General features: G+C 66.7%; 3 protein-coding genes across 3 annotated transcripts; 2 read left to right on the plus strand and 1 right to left on the minus strand.

Moving 5' to 3' along the window:
* Positions 1 to 811: 811 nt before the first annotated feature.
* On the plus strand, positions 812 to 2,179 carry PHPT1 (phosphohistidine phosphatase 1). The gene is made up of 3 exons (XM_062011695.1): positions 812 to 966; positions 1,105 to 1,229; positions 1,819 to 2,179. The coding sequence occupies exons 1-3, from the start codon at positions 825 to 827 to the stop codon at positions 1,909 to 1,911; spliced, it is 360 nt and encodes a 119-aa protein (XP_061867679.1). The 5' UTR covers positions 812 to 824; the 3' UTR covers positions 1,912 to 2,179.
* Positions 2,180 to 4,773: 2,594 nt separating this feature from the next.
* MAMDC4 (MAM domain containing 4) lies at positions 4,774 to 15,167 on the plus strand. Its single transcript, XM_062011771.1, has 28 exons — positions 4,774 to 4,981; positions 5,815 to 5,988; positions 6,189 to 6,329; positions 6,589 to 6,734; positions 6,843 to 6,927; positions 7,162 to 7,290; positions 7,895 to 8,041; positions 8,215 to 8,309; positions 8,595 to 8,753; positions 9,203 to 9,287; positions 9,440 to 9,589; positions 9,721 to 9,828; positions 9,962 to 10,093; positions 10,222 to 10,352; positions 10,435 to 10,540; positions 10,784 to 10,900; positions 11,110 to 11,244; positions 11,542 to 11,672; positions 11,742 to 11,958; positions 12,167 to 12,304; positions 12,407 to 12,528; positions 12,643 to 12,733; positions 13,129 to 13,275; positions 13,558 to 13,692; positions 13,916 to 14,043; positions 14,137 to 14,251; positions 14,331 to 14,506; positions 15,024 to 15,167. The coding sequence occupies exons 1-28, from the start codon at positions 4,774 to 4,776 to the stop codon at positions 15,069 to 15,071; spliced, it is 3,696 nt and encodes a 1,231-aa protein (XP_061867755.1). The 3' UTR covers positions 15,072 to 15,167.
* Positions 15,168 to 16,438: 1,271 nt separating this feature from the next.
* EDF1 (endothelial differentiation related factor 1) lies at positions 16,439 to 19,557 on the minus strand. Its single transcript, XM_062011841.1, has 5 exons — positions 19,415 to 19,557; positions 19,251 to 19,302; positions 18,258 to 18,418; positions 17,122 to 17,215; positions 16,439 to 16,677 (listed from the first exon to the last, which is right to left on the minus strand). The coding sequence occupies exons 1-5, from the start codon at positions 19,490 to 19,492 to the stop codon at positions 16,616 to 16,618; spliced, it is 447 nt and encodes a 148-aa protein (XP_061867825.1). The 5' UTR covers positions 19,493 to 19,557; the 3' UTR covers positions 16,439 to 16,615.
* Between the last annotated feature and the right edge of the window lie 255 nt (positions 19,558 to 19,812).

Here is a 19,812-nt window from a genome sequence, read left to right on the forward strand (position 1 = left end):
GCGTTGGCCGAGGGGGCTGCGGGGGGGGCGGGCTGTGGGGTGACAGGAGCTCGCGCCAAGGTTTGCCATGGGACACGGGTCCGGGGCAGACCCCACACAGCCCTCTCGGGGCAGGTAGTGCCCCCCGGGCAACCCAAAGCGTGTGCGCACCCACCCGCGCCCGGGGCTGTGCCCAGCGCTCCCGTGCCCTGGGTCCCGCAGCCCGGCCGCGGCGGCAGCGCCGGGCCCGTGGGTGCAGCCGTGCCCGCACGGTTCGGGCCGGCAGCTGCACAAGCTCCATGTTCCCCTGTCCCGGCGCTTTACTGCCGGATCTCCGGTGGCAGCGGGAGTCCCGTGAGGGCGGCGGTGACACCACCCAGGACCCCGCACAGTCTCGGGGTGCTGGGCAGGGGCCGTGGTGCTGGCAGGGGGGGTCCGTGGGCGCTGACACGGCCGCAGGGCCGTGCCCGGTGCTGGCTGCCAAGCCCGGGGGTGCTGTGGGTGGCCATCGGGTGCCATCGGTCGGCCCGGCCACCCTTCCGCGGGCTCGGGGTGCGGGGCTCGCGGGGAGCCCTACCCCCCCCGGGAGCCCCCGCCGCAGAGTCCCGGCATCGGGGCTGCCCCAGGAGGCGTCAGGGATGGGAAAACAGATCCGGGGCAACGGCAGCAGCAGCCCCGCGCCGCGCAGAGCTCGGTCCCGCCACCGGCACGCGCCGACCCGCGCTGCCCGCAGGGCTCCGCCCCCGCCCGCGGGCGGGGCCTCGGGGCGGGCGCCGGTTGGGCGGCGGGGCGGAAGGGTCGGGCGGCGAGGCGGAGGGGGCGGCGCTTGCGGCGGGGCGGGCGCGATGGCGGACGAGGCGCTCGCGGCGGTCCGGGACGTGGAGATCGACGGCGGCGGCGTGTTCAAGTACGTGCTGGTGCGCGTGCGCGCGGCCGGCGGCGGCGGGAAGGACGTGGTGCGCGGGCACGGCTGGGCTGAGTACCACGGTGAGCGCGGGGGGGCTCCGGGGACGGGGGGTTCGGGGTCCCCGCGCTCGCAGCGCAGCATCCCGGGGCCTGTCCCCGCCCCGGCCGCTCGCCGTCCCTCCCACGCGTGACGCCCCCCGCGGCTCCCTCCCCACGCAGCCGACCTGTACGAGCGGACGGCGGAGGAGCTGTCGCGGCAGGGGCTGGACTGCGAGTGCCTGGGTGGCGGCCGCCTGTCCCACCGGCCCGAGGAGAGGAAGATCCATGTCTACGGATACTCCGTGGTAAGCGGGCGGGGCGGGGCGGCGGGGACCGGACCCATCCGTGGGCGGCACCAGTGCCCGTGGCGGCCCCGAAGCGTCCCCGGCAGCAAAGGGGCCGAGAAGGGGCAGCCTGGGCGTGCCCGTGTCCCGTCGGCATCCTCCAGCTGCCCCGAGGACGGTGTCGGTAGCGCCAGTGCCGGTTCCTCCAGCACCCGGGTGCTGCCGACGTGCCCACGCCTGGGTGCCAGGCTGAGCTCCCGTGCCCACGCCTGGGTGCCAGGCTGAGCTCTCGTGCCCGGTGCCAGGCTGAGCTCCTGTGCCCACGCCTGGGTGCCAGGCTGAGCTCCTGTGCCTGGTGCCAGGCTGAGCTCCCGTGCCCACACCTGGGTGCCAGGCTGAGCTCCCGTGCCCATGCCTGGGTGCCAGGGTGAGTTCCCGTGCCCATGCCTGGGTGCCAGGCTGAGCTGCCGCTGCCGCAGGGTTTGGGGCCGCTGGGGCTGTCCCAGGCGCGGGTCCAACAGCATCTTCCGCTGCCGGGGCCGCCCTGGAGACTCCTCCCCAGGGCAGTAACTGCAGGGTCTGTCCCTCGGGCCCCTCTCTCCCGTGCCAGGGCTTCGGGCGCGCCAACCACTCGGTGACCACGGAGAAGCTGAAAGCTGAGTACCCGGACTACGAGATCACGTGGGCAGACGAAGGCTACTGAGGTGCTGCAGCCAGGCAGCGGTGCCAGCCTGGAGCTGGCACGGCCGGGGCGCTGGCAGCGGGCTCCCCGTGCTCAGCAGCTCTCTGGGCTCTCCTGGTTTTCCCCTGTGTCGAACTTGCCCGTTCCCTGCCGTCCCCAGCCTTCTGCCCGCCCCCTGGCACGGTTTGGCAAAGCCTGGGTGAAGCTGGTGGGTGCAGCTTGGCCTCCCCGGGGCGAGGGGGGTTGTGCCACGTATGTATGTGAGAATTAAAACATGTTGGAGAGTGCAGCTGCTTGTGTGGTCGCAGTCACAGCTTGGGCTGCTCCTCCCCCCTGGGCTGGAGGGTCCCCCCTCACAGCTGTGGTGACCCCCAGGTTTCCAGCCCCTGGTGGGGGCAGCAGAGGGTGTGTCAGGATCAGAGCTGCTTTGGGCTGGGGCAGGGGAGGAGACAGTGGTGATGGGAGGAGAAAGCGATGGGTTCCCAGAGGGGAAGGGCCCAGGGTCCCAGGAGAGTGACCACCCTTGTCTGCTGCTGCCTGGGAGTGTGGTTGGGAGGAACAGGCCCATTCCCACCCCAGTGGGTGATGAGACCACGAGGCAGAGCATCCTCCTTGACTTCAGCCCTCTGGATAGCCAGGGCTGGCTCCTCTCCCTCCGTGTTTCCCAGGGAGACTGTGTGTGTGCTCTCAGTGAGGCTCAGGGTGGGCAGCCTGGTTTTGATGACCCTCAGAGGTAAAAAAGGGGGATTTTCCTGAGCTGAAATGGCATTTCCCATTCTCACTTGGTTCTTGTCATCTCTCAGCCCTTTGTGGGGCACTCGCTGCCTGGAAGAGGCCGAGGCCATGTCCATCGCTGCTCCCTCCTGTCAGGGCTTTGTACACCCCCTGTGCCTTCTCTTCTCCAGCCTGAGCAGCTCCATCTCTCTCAGCCTCTCCTCGTGGGCAGCCCAGGCCCTTGGTCACCACAGCCCCTTGCTGGCTCTGCTCCAGTCTGCCCAAGCCTGATATTGGGGACCCAGCATCCCCCTGTGCCCCCCCAGCTCAGAGCAGAGGCAGACCCTGGGGCTGCTCAGCTGTGGCCCCTGGGAGGCTGGTGACCCCTTTGCTGAGGTGCTGCAGGGTCAGAGGTGGGAGGGGAAGGGCCTGGGGCTGTGGCGCCAAGGGGCTCAGCTGGGGAAGGAGCTGAGCGCTGCCTTTTACTGCACCTGATGCAATCCCACTGCAATCTGCTCTCCAAGGCCAGGAGAGGTGAAACCTCCAGGCTCAGCCTTCAGCAGTGGGGCCCATCTGTGGGTGCAGGGGCAGGAGAGCTCCCAGGGCAGTGCCAGCCCCACAAGCTGGGGCAGCGGTTGCCTCTGCCCAGGTGGGGAAATGGGCAGTGGGTGGCATCACCAGGCAACCCTGGTGAACTGAGCACCCCGAGTGATGCTCCTTTCCCCACTGAACAGCCCTTGCTGGGGCTCTGCTGGGCTTCTTTGGCCCTAGGTGTGACCTGGTTGTGGTCCTGGAGCTGTACCCTTTGGTCCTGTGCCAGCAGAGCTGGGTGCTGAGTTGCCCCTGCCGTGCAGATTGGTGCAGACAGAGAGTCCCCAGGGCCAGGGCTGGAGAGAGGCAGCGGGGAGAGGCACTGCAGGCAGCCTGACAGGCCCCTTCCTGCTTGGCATCCCTGTGTGCCCTGCAGCCTGCCACCCTTGTGTGCCCTCCTGCCTGGCATTAGCACATCCCTGGGGCTAGGGTGTGCTGAAAGCCCAGCTCTTGGCCAGCCCAGGGTGTATTGTTTGTACCTTTCCTGCCTCAGGGTCTCTCCTTGGCTGTGTTCCCGCTGCCCTCCCTGCCCAGGTTCACCCCACTGCCCACCTCTGCCCTGTCCCCAAAGACTCCTTGTGCTCGGGGACTTTCTTCCCATGGTCAGATGTGACGTGGCCCAGGCCTGGCCCCCACACCCTGGCAGCAGTGCCAGCTTCTCCCCTGTGGCTGGCAGCATCCCTGGCTTGGCAGCAGAGGTACCCGTTTCCCTCACTGAGCTGGCGTGTGCCACCAGCCTGTGCCAGCTGCCCCGGCCCTGGGCAGAGCAGCATCCAGAGTCTCATCCTGCATGGAAATGGGGCTCTGAAGAAGAGGAGCTCAGCATGGAGAAGCAGCCAAGGTGTGGTGGGGCCGTGCAGCTGCCAGCCGGTGGTGCTGGTGGCAGTGCCGGGCAGCAGCACCGCGGTGACCTGGCTCAGCCCGGCAAGCCGCCGCGCCATAAACCCCACCGATAACGCCGGGGCTGAAGTCCACCACGGGGCAGGTCCTGAGGAGCAGATTCCAGCCCTGGGCTCACGGTGTGGCCTCACTCCCCCTGGCCTCTGAGCCTCCCCCAGCTCCCTTCTCCCCTCACCGAGGGCCAGAGGCTGAGATGGACGCTCAGGCAGCGCTCGCCCTCCTGCTGCTGGGTGAGTTGTGCTGGCACTGGGCTTGTGCTGTGGGGAGGGGAAGGGTCACACACTGCCTGCTCCACGTGTCCCTCCCTGCTGTGGCTCCCCTGGCATCGCTGCTTCCCCCGACCCTGAGGGGCTGGGGCACAAACAGCCCTGCAAAGGGGCACCACGGGCTTCCCTGGGGCGAGTGAGTGCTGGAGCCACCGGCACGGGCTGGGTGTCACTGATGGCTTTGCTCAGCGTGGGGGAAATGCCCAAATTCTCCCCTTTCCACCAAAACCGGGGCTGAGACGGCACATGGGGGTGAGGAACCAGGCTGGGGGCCAGTGCTCCAGCACCACTGGGCTCTGGCACCCCGAGGGTGTGTGGGAGCGGGGCTGGTGGGGGTGAGGGGCAGTTGTGGGGTGCTGAGGCAGCAGTGGCTGAGAGCTCAGCACTCCCAGCTGGGTCCCGTGCCAGGTGAATGCCAGCAGCAGGACACACGTGCCCTCTGTCACCTGCTGTGGGCACTGTGCCTGGGTCCCTGCGGGGTTTTCAGCCCCGTGGTCTCTCCGTAGCCGGGACCGTGCTCCCCGCTGGCTCCACACTCGTCAACAGCTGCAGCAGCGGGGCCCAGCAGCTCTGTGACTTCAGCTGCCACTGCAGCGACTGCTCCGACGAGAACCAGTGCGGTGGGTGCCCCACCTCCCCCTGCTCCCTGCCCCCTCCCAGGCCCTGCTCCAGGGGTGAGAGCGAGTGACGGAGCTGGGGCACCGTGGGTGCAGGTCCCTGGAGTGGCTGCTGGTGCCCGGGGTGGGTGCAAGATCCCAGGGGTGGATGAAGGACCCCAAGATGGGTGCAGGACCCCAGGGTGGATGCAGGACCCAGGATGGGTGCAGGGTCCCAGGGGTGGATGCAGGACCCCAGGGTGGATGCAGGACCCCAGGGTGGGTGCAGGACCCAGGATGGGTGCAGGGTCCCAGGGGTGGATGCGGGACCCCAGGGGTGGGTGCAGGACCCCAGGGGTGGATGCAGGATCTCAGGGTGTTTGCAGGATCTCAGGGTGTTTGCAGGACCCCACAGTGGGTGTAAGACCCTGGGGTGGATGCAGGACCCCAGAGTGGATGCAGGACCCCACAGTGGGTGTAAGACCCTGGGGTGGATGCAGGACCCCAGAGTGGATGCAGGACCCCAGAGTGGATGCAGGACCCCAGGATGGGTGCAGGACCCCAGGGTGGATGCAGGATCTCAGGGGTGGATGTAGGATCTCAGGGGTGGATGCAGGACCCCAGGGTGGATGCAGGATCTCAGGGTGTTTGCAGGACCCTGGGCTGGATGCAGGATCTCAGGGTGTTTGCAGGACCCCGGGGTGGATGCAGGACCCCAGGGTGGATGCAGGACCCCAGGATGGGTGCAGGACCCCAGGGGTGTGAGCAGTATCCCAGAGTGAGTGCAGGACCCAGGGTGGATGCAGGACCCAGGGTGGACCCAGCCCTGCCCTGACACCCCATCTGCCCACACTCAGGGTACCTGAGGGCCTCCTCAGTGCTGGGCACCCCCTTCAGCTGTGATTTCGAGGAAGGTGACTGTGGCTGGCAGGACGTGAGCACCTCGGCTTTCAGATGGGTGCGGGGCTGGGCCAGCCTGGCCTCCTGGGGCACAGGCCCCCACTCAGACCACACCATGGGCACTGACCTGGGTAAGTGGGAGCTACCTGGCTGGCCAGAGAGCTGCAGGCAGCCACAGCACTGCATCTCTGGGCCGTGGGTGCCCTGAAGCCACGATGCCAGGACCCTTGTAGGGTGCAGGGGATGGAGCAGACCCACAGTGGGGCAGGAGCAGTGCCCTGGTGCCACCCCATGGGGCTGCAGCCCCTGCTCTGCTCTCTGCCTTCCCCAGGGTGGTTCATGCTGACCGTGTCCCCCCCGGCGAAGACCACGGCCACAGCCTGGCTCAGGTCACCGGTGATGCGGGAAGCAGCCGCCACGTGCCAGATCAGGGCCTGGTACCACCTCTCAGGAAGCGGTGAGAGTGCCCATGGTGGGCACACACAGGCCTTGGGGCACCTGGCACAAGGAACTGACAGTGGGGGTGATGGGGAGGGACAGGGCCATCTGGGCAGGGACGGAGCCACTGGCACCCTGAGATGGGTCCTTGCCGTCCCACTCTCCTCCTCCATGCAAGCAAAGCTGGTGGCACCCAGGGGTGCTGGCTCTGGTCCCCAGAGCTGGGGAGGGGCTCAACTTGTCCCTGTGGGTGCCCCAGGGTGCCAATGGCCACGGTTTGGGGGTCCCTGCAGGGCTCAACCAGACAGAGCAGCCGGTGCTGCGCCTGGCCATGGCACACGGGGACGAGGTGGTGGGGCTGTGGCAGAGCCCTGAGCACGGAGCTGAGGGCTGGCACCAGCTGGTGGCATACCCAGGCCGGGTTGCAGGGCAGTTCCAGGTGAGAGTGTTGGTACCCAGGTACCATCCCTGCCAGCTGGGGCCAGAGGCTGCCCGGGCAGCTCAGGCAGCTGCTGAGTTCCTGCCATCCCTCTCCTCTCACCGGCAGCTCCTCTTCTCCCTGACACAACCACCTGCCTGCGGGGCACAGCTGGCACTGGACGACATCATCTTCAGCAACTGTGGCTTTCAGGGTGAGTGGGCCGTGGGGGGCCGTGGGATGGGATCCCTGGGGGAACTGCTTTGGGCTTTGCACCCCAGGGCTTTGCTCTCCTGCTGCATCTCAGGGCACCAGCCAGGGCACGGGTGTGCAGCAGGCGCCTGGCCCTCAGGCAGCCCCAGGGAAGGCTGTGGGGGATCCCCAGCCTGTGCCAGGATCCTGGTGGGGCTGGCTGTTTGCTGATGGGATGTGTGTACCACCACCCCAGAGGCTGGGCAGCAGGAGTGTGGGGCAGAGGAGAGGCGCTGCAGCCGGGGCTCCTGCCTGGCACAGCACCGCTTCTGCGACGGCACCGACGACTGCGGCGACGGCTCGGACGAGAATGCAACGCTGTGCCGTGAGCATCCCTGGCCTGGGGAGGATCCTGCCCTGGGGAGGGTGCTGCCCTAGGGAGGGTGCTGCCCTAGGGAGGGTCTTGTCCTGGGGAAGGTCTTGTCCTGGGGAAGGTTCTGTCCTGGGGAAGGTTCTGTCCTTAGGAAGGTCTTGTCCTGGAGAAGGTCCTGTCCTGGGGAGGATCTTATCCTGGGGAGGATCCTGCCCTGGGGAGGGTCCTGTCCTGGGGAGGGTCCTGTCCTGGGGAGGGTCCTGCCCTGGGGAGAGTGCTGCCCTAGGGAGGGGTCCTGTCTTGGGGAGGGTCCTGTCCTGGGTAGAGTCCTGTCCTAAGGGAGGGGTCCTGTGTTGGGCAGGATCCTGCCATGGGGAGGGTCCTGCACCAGGGGGTGGGTCCTGCCCTGTGGAGGGTTTTGTCCTAGGGAGGGTCCTGCACTGGGGAGGGTCCTGCCCAGCAGCCCCAGCCACACATAAGGGGTGTGGGTCTGCCCTGGCAGGGCCAGCCCAGCTCTGCCCCACAGCTCTGCACCCGGAGGGACAACATCACCCCGAGGGTATTGCAGAGGGTGGCCTCAGCCCAGCCCATCGCAGGGATGTCCCTGTCCCCACAGAGTCCTTCAACCACTGCTCCTTTGAGCAAAATCTCTGCAGCTGGCAGGTGGAGGAGGGGCAGCCCAAGTGGGACAGGAACACGAGCCTGGACCTGGGGACAGCATCCAGCATCCCCAGCCGGGACCACAGCAGCAACAGCAGGACAGGTAGGTGCCTCGGCACCGGCTGCAGGGCCCTGGGCATCACCAGCCCTGGGGCAGATGTGCCCCCCAGGCCCTGGGTTGACACAGCAGCCTGCACCCCACTTAAGGCTGTGTCAGGAAAACAGTGTCTTGCCCTCGCCTGGCACCACTCAGCCCCTTCCTGATGTCTCCCACAGGTTTCTTCCTCCACGTGGGCAGCAGCTCAGCCGAGGGGGCTGGCAGCACAGCCAGGCTCAGCAGTGCCACCTTCCAGGCCACCAACTCCTGCTCTGTGAGCTGTGGCTGCGACCCCAGCCCGTGTGGGCACAGCAGTGGCAGGGGTGGGGTCCTCAGTGGTGGGACCCCCCGTGGGGCTGCGGGTGCTGGGGATGGGGAACATGTTTTTGGGGGTGGTTTGGTGGCATCTCTGGTGCCTGGTGGGGAACTCTGAGCTCCTCCAGCTCCACTTCTGTGTGGGGTTTTGATTTTTCCTGTGGGCTGGTGGCTGTGCCACAGGGTGCAGGGGGCTGTGTCTCTCTGCCTGGGGCTTTGGGTCTCACCCTCTCCCTATCCCCAGCTCGTGCTGTATTGTCACCTCCATGGCTCAGCCACCAGCAACCTCAGCATCTCCTACGTGATCAATGCCACCAGCCACCTGGTGAGGGAGAGGACAGGGGACCTGGGCAGCTGCTGGGTCCGGGAGAGAGTGAACTTCAACGTGTCAGAGAGCTTCAAGGTGGGCTGGCACCGAGCTGGGGCAAGCTGGGCTGCCTGGGGGCTGAGGGGCACAGGGCCACCCCCAGCACACCCCCATGGGACCAGGGAACTGTGTGCCACAGCTGAGCCCCTGGTGCTGTCATGTGCCACCCTCGTGTCCCTGTGCCTCCAAACCCCTCCTTCAGTGTGGGGGTGTCTGTTCATCCCATAACTTCCCACCATGCTGTCTGCTGTCCCTCATTGTCACCCACACAACCCACCCCCTCCCGGTCAGCCCTGGAGGCCACCCCGACGGCACCCATGGCTGTGGCAGGGGCAGTGCCATCACCCTGAGCCCACCACAGCTGTGCCAGCCCCTCCAGCTGTGGCATCACCCCTTCTCCCACCGAGCCCCTTCCCGGGGGGGCTCATCCCCAGAGCGGGGTCCTGCAGCTCCCTGTGCCCAGCGCTGACCCCACGGCCCTGCAGGTGCTGATTGAGGGGGTGGCCGGCAGCGGGGGCACCGTGGCCATCGATGACCTGATCCTGTCTCCGGGCTGTGTGCAGGACAAGGGTGAGCAGAGGGCAGCAGCCCCCCAGCCCTGCCCTGCACCGGCCTTGTGCCCATGGCACCGTCCGCAAGGGGCCGGGTGCGGGGCTGCGCAGGGGGCGCGGGCTGAGGGGGTGACCCGCTGCTGCTCCATCCCTGGGGCATTTCGGTGCCAGGTCCCGCTGTGACGGCGCTGCCGAGCCGGGCACGGGCCAGCCCCTGCGTGCCCGGGGCCGTGCCGTGCCACAGCGGCGGCTGCATCGCCGCCGAGCTCGCCTGCGACTTCAACGAGACGTGCGGCGACGGCTCTGACGAGCAGCTCTGCGGTGAGAGCCACGGGGCACCGGGGGGGGACCAGGGGGCACAGGGGTCCCCAGCACCCCTTGGCTGGCACGATGGTGCCCGCACAGCCCCCGGGAAGCCGTGTCCCGGGGAGGCTGAGCCTGGGCTTCCGCAGGAACAACCAGCTTCGAGGAGGGCAGCGGGGGCTGGCACGACGTCAGCGTGGGGCGGCTGCGCTGGGGCGTGCAGAGGGGCACCCAGCCCACCCACACCCTGCTCACAGGTGAGGCTGCTCCTGGCACCGACGCGATGCCCTGTGGTGCCCCTGCTCCGTCTGGCTGTGGGATGCGGGGGAGAGGGCAGGGCGCTGCGCTGGGGGTCCCTGCCCCAGCCTCTCAAGGTGTCTCTGTGCCCAGGGGCTTTCCTGGCACTCCAGGCAGGAGAAGGCCAAATGGTGGCTGCTGCAAAGGCACGGACAGCGCTTCTGGGCCCCTCAGGCCCTGCCTGTGCCATGGAGATGAGCTACAGCATCCACAGCAGCCCCCAAGGTACCCGCTGCCCACCCCTGTCCCTGTCCCCCGTGGCCGTGGGCTGGGTGGATGCAGGTCCCTGGGCACTCCCAGGGGGGGCTGGGGGCTGCCAGTGCCCATGGGCTCCACACCACCTCTCGTGCCAGGCTTCCTCGCCGTCAGCGTGGTGGATCACAGCGCTGGCACCAGCCAGCTGGCCTGGCACACGCAGGGGGACGGTGGCACAGCCGGGGGCCGTGTCCGCGTCCCGCTGGGAGAGAGGACCCGACCCTTCCAGGTGCGCCTGGGGGCGCGGTGGGCTGCCAGCGGGGCAGTGCCAGCTCTGCCAGGCTCCCCAGGCTCACCCCTGCTGCCCACAGGTCGAGCTGCTGGGGCTGGTGGATCTGCAGGACTCGGCCAGTGCCGCCGTCGACAACGTGACGTTTGTGCAGTGTCGGCTGGACGTGGTGCCAACGGGGGCTGCGGGTACGGCCGGGGCATGTGGGCAGAGGGGTGGGTGCTGCTCCCATGGGGGCTGCCAGGGGACTGGCACCCTGTCCCAGCACAGGGACAGGACCATGGTGCAGGAGCCCTGGGGCTGAGCACGCATCTTGTCCTGGGTCACCTGGGGAGGGGACAGGGGTGCAGAGGGAAAGGGACGTTTAGGGGAACGGGTGCTTTTGGGGTGCTTTGTGCCCACTGCCTCACCACAGTTGCCTCCTCATCCAGAGCTGTCCTGCAACTTCGAGAGGGACCTGTGTGGCTGGTACCAGGATCAGTCCAGTGACTTCAAATGGGTCCGTGGCACAGGACAGGGACAGGGGTCTGACCACACCACAGGCTCAGGTAAGGGGCTGGCACCTCTCCCTGGGACCCCACAGCCTCCTGTGCCCATGATGTGCCCCGTGCACTTCATGCAGCCTCATGCCCACGGGGCCAACTGGCTGGGGCAGCATGGGGCCACCCACACCCAGGGCCGGGCTGTGGGTGATGCAGACACAGCTCAGGGTGCCCATCTCTGTGTCCCCTCTGCCCTCACTGTCCCCAACACTCAGGCTACTTCCTGGCTGTGGACCCCTCTGCGCCGTGGAGCCGTGGGCAGCGGGCACAGCTCATCACCTACAGCCAGGAGCCCTCCTCTGCCCCTCGCTGCCTCTCCTTCTGGTACCGCCTGGCCGGGCCACAGATCGGTGTGTACTCCATGGCATCTGCCTGGGGATGCCCAGTGGCACCACTCCCCTGGGCAATGGGGTCCCCAAGAGCTGCAGTGGGGTCTCTGAAGGCTGCAGTGGGGTCCTTGAGGGCTACAGTGGGGTCCCTGAGAGCTGCTGTAGGGTTCCTGAAGTTTGCAGTGGGGTCCCTGAAGGCTGCAGTGGGGTCCCTGAGGAGTGCAGTGGTGTCCCTGAGGGCCGCAGTGGGGTCCCCAAGGGCCGCAGTGGGGTCCCCAAGGGCTGCAGGACGGCTGCCCCACTCTCCCCTGTGCCCAGGCACCCTGAACCTCAAGCTGAAGCTGGAGGGCGAGCAGGAGACGCTGCTGTGGACGCGGCGTGGGACACGGGGCAGCGTGTGGCACCGGGGCTGGGCCACGCTCCCCGCCACGGGCCAGCGGCGGTTCCGGGTGAGGAGGGGGTGCCCTGGGCAGGGGGCACGGCGGGCACGGCGCCGCCTGACGCCCTGTGCGGGGCAGGTGTCCTTCGAGGCGCTGCGGGACGGCTTCCGGGGGGACATGGCGCTGGACGACGTGGCCCTGAGGGCCGGGCCCTGCGGGGCAGAGCTCTCCTGCTCCTTCGAGGCGGGCACCTGCGGGCTGGCACCCAGCGAGCCCCAGAGCTGGCAGCGGCAGAGCAACGGCACCGGCACCGCGGCCGGGCCCGCGGCCGACCACAGCACCGGCACTGCCGCAGGTACCGCGGCTCTGGGCAGCCCCTGGGTGCCCCCCTGACCCCCGTGTACAGGGGGCACCGCTGCCCGGGGCGCCCCAGCAAGTTTGCAAGGGCCGGGACCCTCTGAGCCAAGGGAGGTCCCCAGCCAGGGGATCCCCAGCCCAGCAGCCCCTGGGTGCCCCCAGCAGGGCTGGGCAGGGGTCACGACGTGGGGGCTTGTGTCCCACAGGGCATTACATGGTGGTGAGCACGAGCAGGGGCTCTCTGCCCACGGGGCATGTGGTTGCCCTCACCTCCCAGCCCTACCAGCCCACAGTGCCCACACAGTGCCTGTCTTTCTGGTACCAGCTGAGCTCCGGGACCCCAGGTGAGCACCACGATCCCCCCTGCCCCGGGGCACCTCTGGCTGGGCTGGGGTCCCACATGGCAGAGCCTTGGATCCCCCCCTCCATGGTGTGTGCCCCAACAGGCTCCCTGGGGGTGTTTGTGGAGCAGAGCGGGGTGCGGAGGAAGGTGATGGGCATCAGTGCAGTGGAGGGGGACGTGTGGCACCGTGGGCACGTCACCGTGCAGCCGGATGGGGACTGGCAGGTGAGAGAGGGCACGGGGATGGGGAGCTGATGTCCAGGGGGAGGCCAGGCTGGGGGTGGTGAGGTGGGCACAGTGCTGCCAGCCTCAGCGTGCCCCCTGCCCACCCCCTGGCAGGCTGTATTTGAGGCGGTGGGAGCAGGGGGTGACCAAGGGTACATCGCCCTGGACGACCTGGATGTGTCAGATGGGGTCTGTCCTGAGCCTGGTGAGAGTCCATGGCATGGGGCACCAAGGGCTGGACTGGGGGGACAGGGCATCCCATGGGGGCACGTGGATGTGGCAAGGGGAAAGCCCATCCCATCCACTACAGCTGTGCCATGGCTGCTGGGCACCCTGCGCTGGGGCAAGGCTGGGGGTGCTGGGAGGGAGCTGGGGGGTGGTGGGGAAGAAGCTGAGAGGTGGTGGGAGGGAGCTCAGGGTGGTGGAGAGGGAGCTGGAGGTGGTGGGAGGGAGTTGGAGGGTGATAGGGATGGAGCTGGGAGGTGGTGGGATGGAGCTGGAGGGTGGTGGGCAGGGAGCTGGGGGCTGCCCCCTCCGCTGGCAGCACAGGGCAGCAGGTGCCCGCAGCACTGGGCATGTCACAGCTCCTTTTCCTCTCAGCATCCTGTGACTTCGAGCGGGACATGTGTGGCTGGAGCAGCCCCACGGCCCCCCAACAGCACAGCTTTGCCTGGGGCTGGAAGAGTGGAGAGCCCCTTGCCAAGTACCCTGGCCCTGAGCAGGATCACACCCTGGGCACGAGGAATGGTAGGAGACAGCCATCCCTTCCAGGGCACCCTGGCACAGCTGGAGAGAGGAAGAGGAGCTGGGGATGGATGGGATCACCATGAATGTCCCCCCCACCCTGTCCCAGGGTCCCTGGCTCTGCAGCATCCCCATCCCTTCCTTGCCTGAGAGGGGCAGTGAGGAGGGGAGCTGAGGAGGTGCCATCCCCTGTGCATCACTCTGGGCATTTTGGGGGGTGAGGAGGACACATGGGGCACACTGCAGAACTGGAGGCCACCCCGAGCCCTGTCCCTGCCCATCCAGGTCACTATGTGCACTTTGACACCAGCGTGCTGGGCCTGGGGGGCACCTCTGCCTGGCTGGAGAGCCAACCCCTGCCCGCTGTGCCCGCCGCCTGCCTGACCTTCTGGTACCACCTGGACATCCCTGAGCACCTCTGTGAGTACAGGGGGCAGGGAGGGGGTGCCAGCCCTGGGCAGGGAGCTGGGAGCCAATGCTGGAAGCAGGGGCTTGGTTGGGGGCTGGACACGGGTTCGGCTCTGGCTGGGTGCTGCCATCCTGGCACAGAGTGCCACGGCCAGAGGGTCCTGTGGCTCTGGGGGGGCTCTGGGCAGCTGGTGATGCTGCATGCCCATCCCTGGGGGGCTGCACCCCGCTGCAGCCTGCGGGGAGCTGCGGGTGCTGCTGCAGGGCACAGCGGGGCAGCGCACGGTGTGGAGCGTGGCTGGGCACCGCAGCCGGGGCTGGCAGGAGGCCGCGGTGCCAGTGCACAGCCCCAGCGAGTTCCAGGTGAGTGAGGCCACCCTGGGGAGCTGGTGCCCTCCAGGGGCACTGGGTGCCCACCCCATGCATCACCCCCACGGGCCCCATCTCCCCTCACAGATTGTCTTTGAGGTGACGACGCGGCGGTGGCCGATGGAGGGGACGGTGGCACTGGATGACATCGCGTTCCGTGCCAGCGGCAGCTGCCAGTCCGACCCACAGGCACCGGGGCAAGGTGTGAGGCCGGCTCGGGCTGTGAAGGATCAGGCTGGCACTGGCTGGGTGGAGCCTGGCAGAGTCTCCTCTCCCTGCAGGAAAATCCTCGGGCAGCTTTGTGGCAGAGGTGGTGCTCGGCCTGCTCCTGGGCATCCTGGTGCTGGCGCTGGCGGCTGCCGGGGGGTGGCTGTGCCTGAAGCGGCGAGGGCTGCCCAGGGGGGTGCCAACGGGCAGCAGCGCTCCCCAGGGCTTTGACAACATCACCTTCCGAGATGTAAGGCTGGGGGCGAAGGGCTTTCCCACGTGCCCCCCTAATTGCACCAAAACAGCTTGTCCTGGAAGCTTCAGCTAATCCCAGGAGGCTGCCCTGAGCCCACACTCTGCCAGCACAGCAGGGGGGGTGCAAAGGGCTTTGCCTCTTATCAGGCTGCACCAAACGGGTGACCCCGAGCTGCTGACTGACCTAGAAATGCTGCAGCTGCTCCTGAAAGAGCTGAGGCTGCGATCCTCCTCCCCAGGGCTGTGCAAACATTGCTCATCCTCCTCAGGCCACATCCTCCTCAGGCCAGCAGCTCTAAACCCACAGCAGCAGCTAAAGCTGCAGCTTCCTTTGGTGCCACCGGCCCAAGACTGACCCCAAAAGGGCCCATGGAGCCCCCGGGGGGTGGGCTCCTCGCTGAGGGTGGCACAGGGGCACTTCCCCCTCCCCTAGCCTGGAGGAAATGCTCCTGGTTCAGCCAAGCCGCAGCCTGTGCCTGCTGTGACCTGCTGCCTGTCACCTCTCCTTCCAGGACAAGGTCATTATACCTTCGGTGGCAAAAGAGGGGGATGAGGACTGAAAGCAGAGGCCAGCGCCAGGAAAGTGCCTACTGATGCCAGGCAGGCCGTGAGCAGGGCACGGCATCCTCCAGCACCACCCCACTCACACTCCAGCGGTGCCTCGGGCTCCTGGCACCAGCCCCAAGGAGCTGCTGGCTGCGGCCCCACCGAGGGACTCGCTGCTGCCTCTGCTGCTGCCTCTGGGAACTGCAGTTCTGCAACACGAACATTCTGCCCCAGGACGTGGTGATGTGGCTGTGGCTGTGCTTCCGTGGGCAGCGTGCAGGGACCGCCCCCATCCAAGCAGCATCTGCACAGCGAGGGGGGCAGATCCCCCGGGCAGGGAGATTGGTGGGTGGTGCGTGGGGCACAAACCCCTTCTCCCGGACAGGACAAAGCACCAGAGCTCCCAAGGCCACCATGGGGATGAAGTCTGATGCCTCTGCTGGGGGCACAGGGGGTGAGGAGGTGGCTGGGGCACAGAGAACAGCCCTGACCCTGCTGACGGGTGCCCACCCAGCCCAGGCTGCCCCTGCAGCTCCCGAGGGCTCCTGATAACTTGCACTTAATTGGCATCAAGGAAAAGAAAACGTCCCTGAGGTGTAGGCTGGGCTCAGGGCGCTGGCACCCACATCTGCACCCAGGGCACCCTATGCCCAGGTCCCCCTCAGCTTCCAAAACCTCATTTAATACTTGCCACTACCCCCTGGCCCATTCAGCCAGAGGGCATTGGGGCATCCCACCTCCCCAGGCCACAAGTGAAAGCTACTGGCCATGGGCACCAGCTCTCCCTCTGGCTCTGTGCCCCTTCAGTGATGCCCCAGCTCCCCCAGGTGCCATCCCCAGGGTGGGCAAGGGCAGGGCCGGGGGTCTCTGCTGCTGCCCTGCTCCGTGGTGCGCCCGAGACGCCGCTTCCCTCCGCGCAAGAGACAGCCACAGCATCTGGGCTGCGAGCCAGAGCTGCAGTCCCAGGCGTGGGCAGACAGCCCAGGAGGCAGCACCGGCCACTCCCGCGCCCAGGAGGCCGAGGGGCTGCGGCTCATCACGCCCACCCGCCCGCCCCTTCCTGCGGGTACCAGGCGGTGACTCCCCCGCGCAGCTGCAGAGCATCAGCCTTTATTAGAGACCTTTAAAAGCGCCTGGCGGGAACAAACCCCCCCGGGCACGGCCCCGCGGGGACACGGCTCGAGCTCTCCCTCCCTGCCGGGGGCTCTGGAGGCCACGGGCCCCCCATTCCCCCCCCCTCTGAGCTCCCACTAAGCCCATCAAGTTGCCCCGAGGGCCCCAGGGCAGCTGCCTCTGGCCAGGCAGAGGCTGCGGTGGGTGTGGGGGGAGGGATTTGGTTCCTCGATCTCTGCAAAGGAGGAAGGAAAACCAAAAAAAAAGGTGAGGAAAATGGCTTCTTTAAGGGATGCCTTTTTACAGCAGGTACAGAGTGGGCAGATCCCCCTCCCCAAAAGCAAGGCTGAAGCCCCTGTGGGTCAGCAGGGTGGGACAGGAGCGGGGCCGGCCAGGAGCCGCCGGGCGAGATCAGTCGGGACAAACTGATTTCGAGGCTTTGGTGTCACTTCCCTTTGGGGCCGGTCTCCAGCGGCTTCCCAATGTCCTTCCCACGCAGTTTAAGGCCTGGAATGAGACAGGAGACAGGTGCCATGAGCTGTGCCCAGCCTCACCCCATCACTTGATGCCCTCAAGCTTTGGCTGTAAGGAAGAGGGGGAGGAACCTGAGGGAGAACCCAACACCAGTCCCCAGCAGTGCCAGGTTGGTCCCTGGCAGCACCAGACTAGTTGCAGCCACAGCTCTAGTTCCTCGTGTGCACTGAGCCCTTTGCTACACAACCCAGCCCCAGGGAGCAGCCAGCAGCTGCAGGGGAGCACCTGGGACAGACCCCAGGACACAGGGATGAAGGACAAGGGAGGCTGAGAGCTCTGAGCGCTGGCTGCAGCCGCAGATCTGTGTTCCCAGCGCAGGGCTCAGCAATGGTACAGCCCCACTGAGGATGGAAAGGCCTTCAAGGCCCTTGGGGCAGCGAGGGCCCTGCCTGCTCTGGAAGGTTCCTCTGCACTTACCAATGGCTCTCTCGATCTTGCCCATCACCTGGTTGTTGGGGATGGCTCTGCCCGACTCGTAGTCAGCGATAACCTGGGGTTTCTCGTTGATTTTCTGGGAAGATAAGGTGGGTTTCAGGCACTCAGCACAGACCCCAGAGCTCCCAGCACACAACCTGAGTCTCCAGGCTCAGGGCACTGCTGCCAGTGCCTCCCCCCACCATTTGAGGATGACAGAGATGGTGAACCCCGCTCCCTGGACACCTCCTCCTTCCCTCAGCCTCACTGGTGACTCTGGGAACTGCTGCTCCTACCACAGCAGGACCCTCAGAACCCCCTGTCAGGCCAGAGGGCACCAAAGCTCTCACACTGGTGCTGGGGGTGACCTGCTGGAGAGCAGCTTTGTGGAGAGGAGCTATACACCCTTGTTGGCAAGGCCAATGGCATCCTGAGGGGCATAAAGAAGAGTGTGGGCAGCAGGTCAAGGGAGCTTCTCTGCCCTGGTGAGGCCTCATCTGGAGTCCTGTGTCCAGTTCTGGGCTCCCCAGCTCCAGAGGGACAGGGAACTGCTGGAGAGAAGCTAATGCACCAAGATGCTGAGAGGACTGGAGCAACTTCCTGATGAGGAAAGGCTGTGGGACCTGGGGCTGCTCAGCCTGGAGAAGAGAAGGCTGAGGGGACCTCATCAACACTGGTAACACCTAAGGGTGGGTGTCAGGAGGATGGGGGGGACACTTTTTCCTGTAGTATCCAGTGACAGGACAAGGGGTGATGGACACAAGCTGGAACACAAAAAGTTCCACTGGCACAGGAGGAGAAAGTCCTTTGGTGCTGAGGTGAGGGAGCCATGGCCCAGGCTGCCCAGGGAGGGTGTGGAGGCTCCTTCTCAGGAGGTTTCCAAACCCACTTGGACACATTCCTGTGCCCCCTGATGGAGGGGAACGTGCTTTAGTTGTGCTGGATGATCTCTGCAGAGCCCTTCCCATCCCCACCACACTGGGATTCTGTGAGAGAGAAAAATGAGCCTCCTCCCAGCTCAGCAGCAATGCTTCATCTCCATGCAGGTGTTTGAGGGCCTCACAGGTAAATCCCTGCACCAGCTGTCAGACAGAGAACACTGCCTGGGGATGGGACCCCAGGGCTGGGCTGTGCCTCACCGTGGCCAAGTCCTTCTGTGTCATGCCCTTGCTCTGCCGGCCCTGCTGGATCACTTTGCCCACCTCCAGCGGAACCCGGTCATGGTGCAGCTCTTCTGTCTCCCGGTCGAGCTTGGCCGTGTTCTTTGTAATGAAGTGTTGTTTGTTTTGGCCTGCTGCCCCTGTTATCCAAAGCAAGAACAGAACCAAAGCAAACACCAAGGACAAATAAAATAAGGCTCAGAGCTGTACCAAAACAAGAAAGATCCCAAGTGCTTTTGGTAAGCCAGCAGCTGCCCCAGATCCCAACAGTAACCCTGACCCCACGCAGGGCCTGCCTTTCCCCACCCCCTGTCCTCACAGAGCCCTCCCCTTCTCACACCTCACCCCTGCACTTTGCTCCTGACAGACAGGAGCTCCTTGTGCTCAGGGACTGGCTATTCCAAGCACGCTGCAGACCTGCACCTTTGTGCTACCACAGGGGTGGGGTTTCCGACTTGAACTTCAACCAGGTCTGCTCAGGTACGTGGCAGCACCAAGAAGTCAATTTAATCAAGTCTCGGATCGCTTTCCTAAGGAAGCTCTGCCTCTGCTTCAGTTTGCTGAAAGCCTGAGCTTCGTCCCGTTTCAGTCCCAGCGTTGAGTCACAGTCTGAACTCTTTCCCTCTGTTACTCCCTGGCTGAACCTCCTCCGAGGATTCTCATTTATCGATCAACACCTTTATCTCCACAACCTCCCCCGGCGCCGAGACCCCCATTTCACAGAGCAGTGCCTCGGGGGGACCAGCAGCCGCTGAAACCCTCCCGCAGCCGTCACCAAAACAGCTGCGAAACCCGGCAGTTTCAGCCCGGTGACGGCGAGGGCCCGTCCGAGAGCCCGGCGGCCCCGAGCTGCGGGTCTGCGGGCAACCACACGCTGGGGACCGGCCCCGGCCCCTCGCGCGGGAGGGTCCCGCCGTCCGCCGCCGGCCCTGCCCCGTGCGGCCCCGCGCCGCGGCCCCGGCCCATACGCACACTTCTTGGAGGTCTCCACGTCCTCGCCGCGGCGCTGGGCCGCCAGGATCGCCTGCGGACAGCAAACGGGCGGCGTGAGCGCTGCGCTCCGCGCCGGCCGCTCGGGGCCGCCCCCCGAGCCGCGCCAGGCCCGGGCCGCCCCGCCGGGAGCCGCCGCCGCTCACCTGCTTGGACTTGGCCTGGGCGGCGCTGGGGCCCTTCTTGCGCAGCACCGTCACCGTGTCCCAGTCGCTCTCCGCCATGTTACCGACACCGCCGCCGCCCGGGGCCGCGCCCGCCGCTCAGGGACTGCGGCCCAGGGCCCGCCCGCGGGGGGGCGGGGCCGCCGCCGTGCGCGCTCATAGGCCGGCGAGCACGTCCTTCAGACAGAGCGGCCTATCGCTAGCGGGGGCGGGCGCCATCGCCGCGGGCGGGGCCTCGGGCTGCCCAATGGACTTCGGCCTAACGACAACCTAGGCCCGACGTCTTTGGTTCTGGTAGGTGGATAAACCTGTCAATCAACGTGCTGGCTATCCGATTGGCTAGTGTGCCTGCCAGGCTAGAGGCGGGCGGACACGCTCGT

The sequence above is a fragment of the Colius striatus genome, chromosome 19, assembly GCF_028858725.1.
Source record: "Colius striatus isolate bColStr4 chromosome 19, bColStr4.1.hap1, whole genome shotgun sequence".
In the NCBI taxonomy this organism is placed as follows: Eukaryota; Metazoa; Chordata; class Aves; order Coliiformes; family Coliidae; genus Colius; species Colius striatus.

What these genes read in the sequence shown, in the direction of transcription:
- MAMDC4 (XM_062011771.1), top strand. Translation starts at nt 4,774, where the DNA reads ATGCCAGCAGCAGGACACACGTGCCCTCTGTCACCTGCTGTGGGCACT. An exon ending in AGGCCACCAACTCCTGCTCT is followed by an intron (nt 8,310 to 8,594) that starts GTGAGCTGTGGC and finishes CCCTATCCCCAG; the next exon opens with CTCGTGCTGTATTGTCACCT. An exon ending in CCCACAGGCACCGGGGCAAG is followed by an intron (nt 14,252 to 14,330) that starts GTGTGAGGCCGG and finishes CTCTCCCTGCAG; the next exon opens with GAAAATCCTCGGGCAGCTTT.
- EDF1 (XM_062011841.1), bottom strand. Translation starts at nt 19,492, where the DNA reads ATGGCGGAGAGCGACTGGGACACGGTGACGGTGCTGCGCAAGAAGGGC. An exon ending in CCCAGGCCAAGTCCAAGCAG is followed by an intron (nt 19,303 to 19,414) that starts GTGAGCGGCGGC and finishes TGCTGTCCGCAG; the next exon opens with GCGATCCTGGCGGCCCAGCG. An exon ending in CGTGGAGACCTCCAAGAAGT is followed by an intron (nt 18,419 to 19,250) that starts GTGCGTATGGGC and finishes TTTGGATAACAG; the next exon opens with GGGCAGCAGGCCAAAACAAA.
- PHPT1 (XM_062011695.1), top strand. Translation starts at nt 825, where the DNA reads ATGGCGGACGAGGCGCTCGCGGCGGTCCGGGACGTGGAGATCGACGGC. An exon ending in CGGCTGGGCTGAGTACCACG is followed by an intron (nt 967 to 1,104) that starts GTGAGCGCGGGG and finishes CTCCCCACGCAG; the next exon opens with CCGACCTGTACGAGCGGACG. An exon ending in ATGTCTACGGATACTCCGTG is followed by an intron (nt 1,230 to 1,818) that starts GTAAGCGGGCGG and finishes CTCCCGTGCCAG; the next exon opens with GGCTTCGGGCGCGCCAACCA.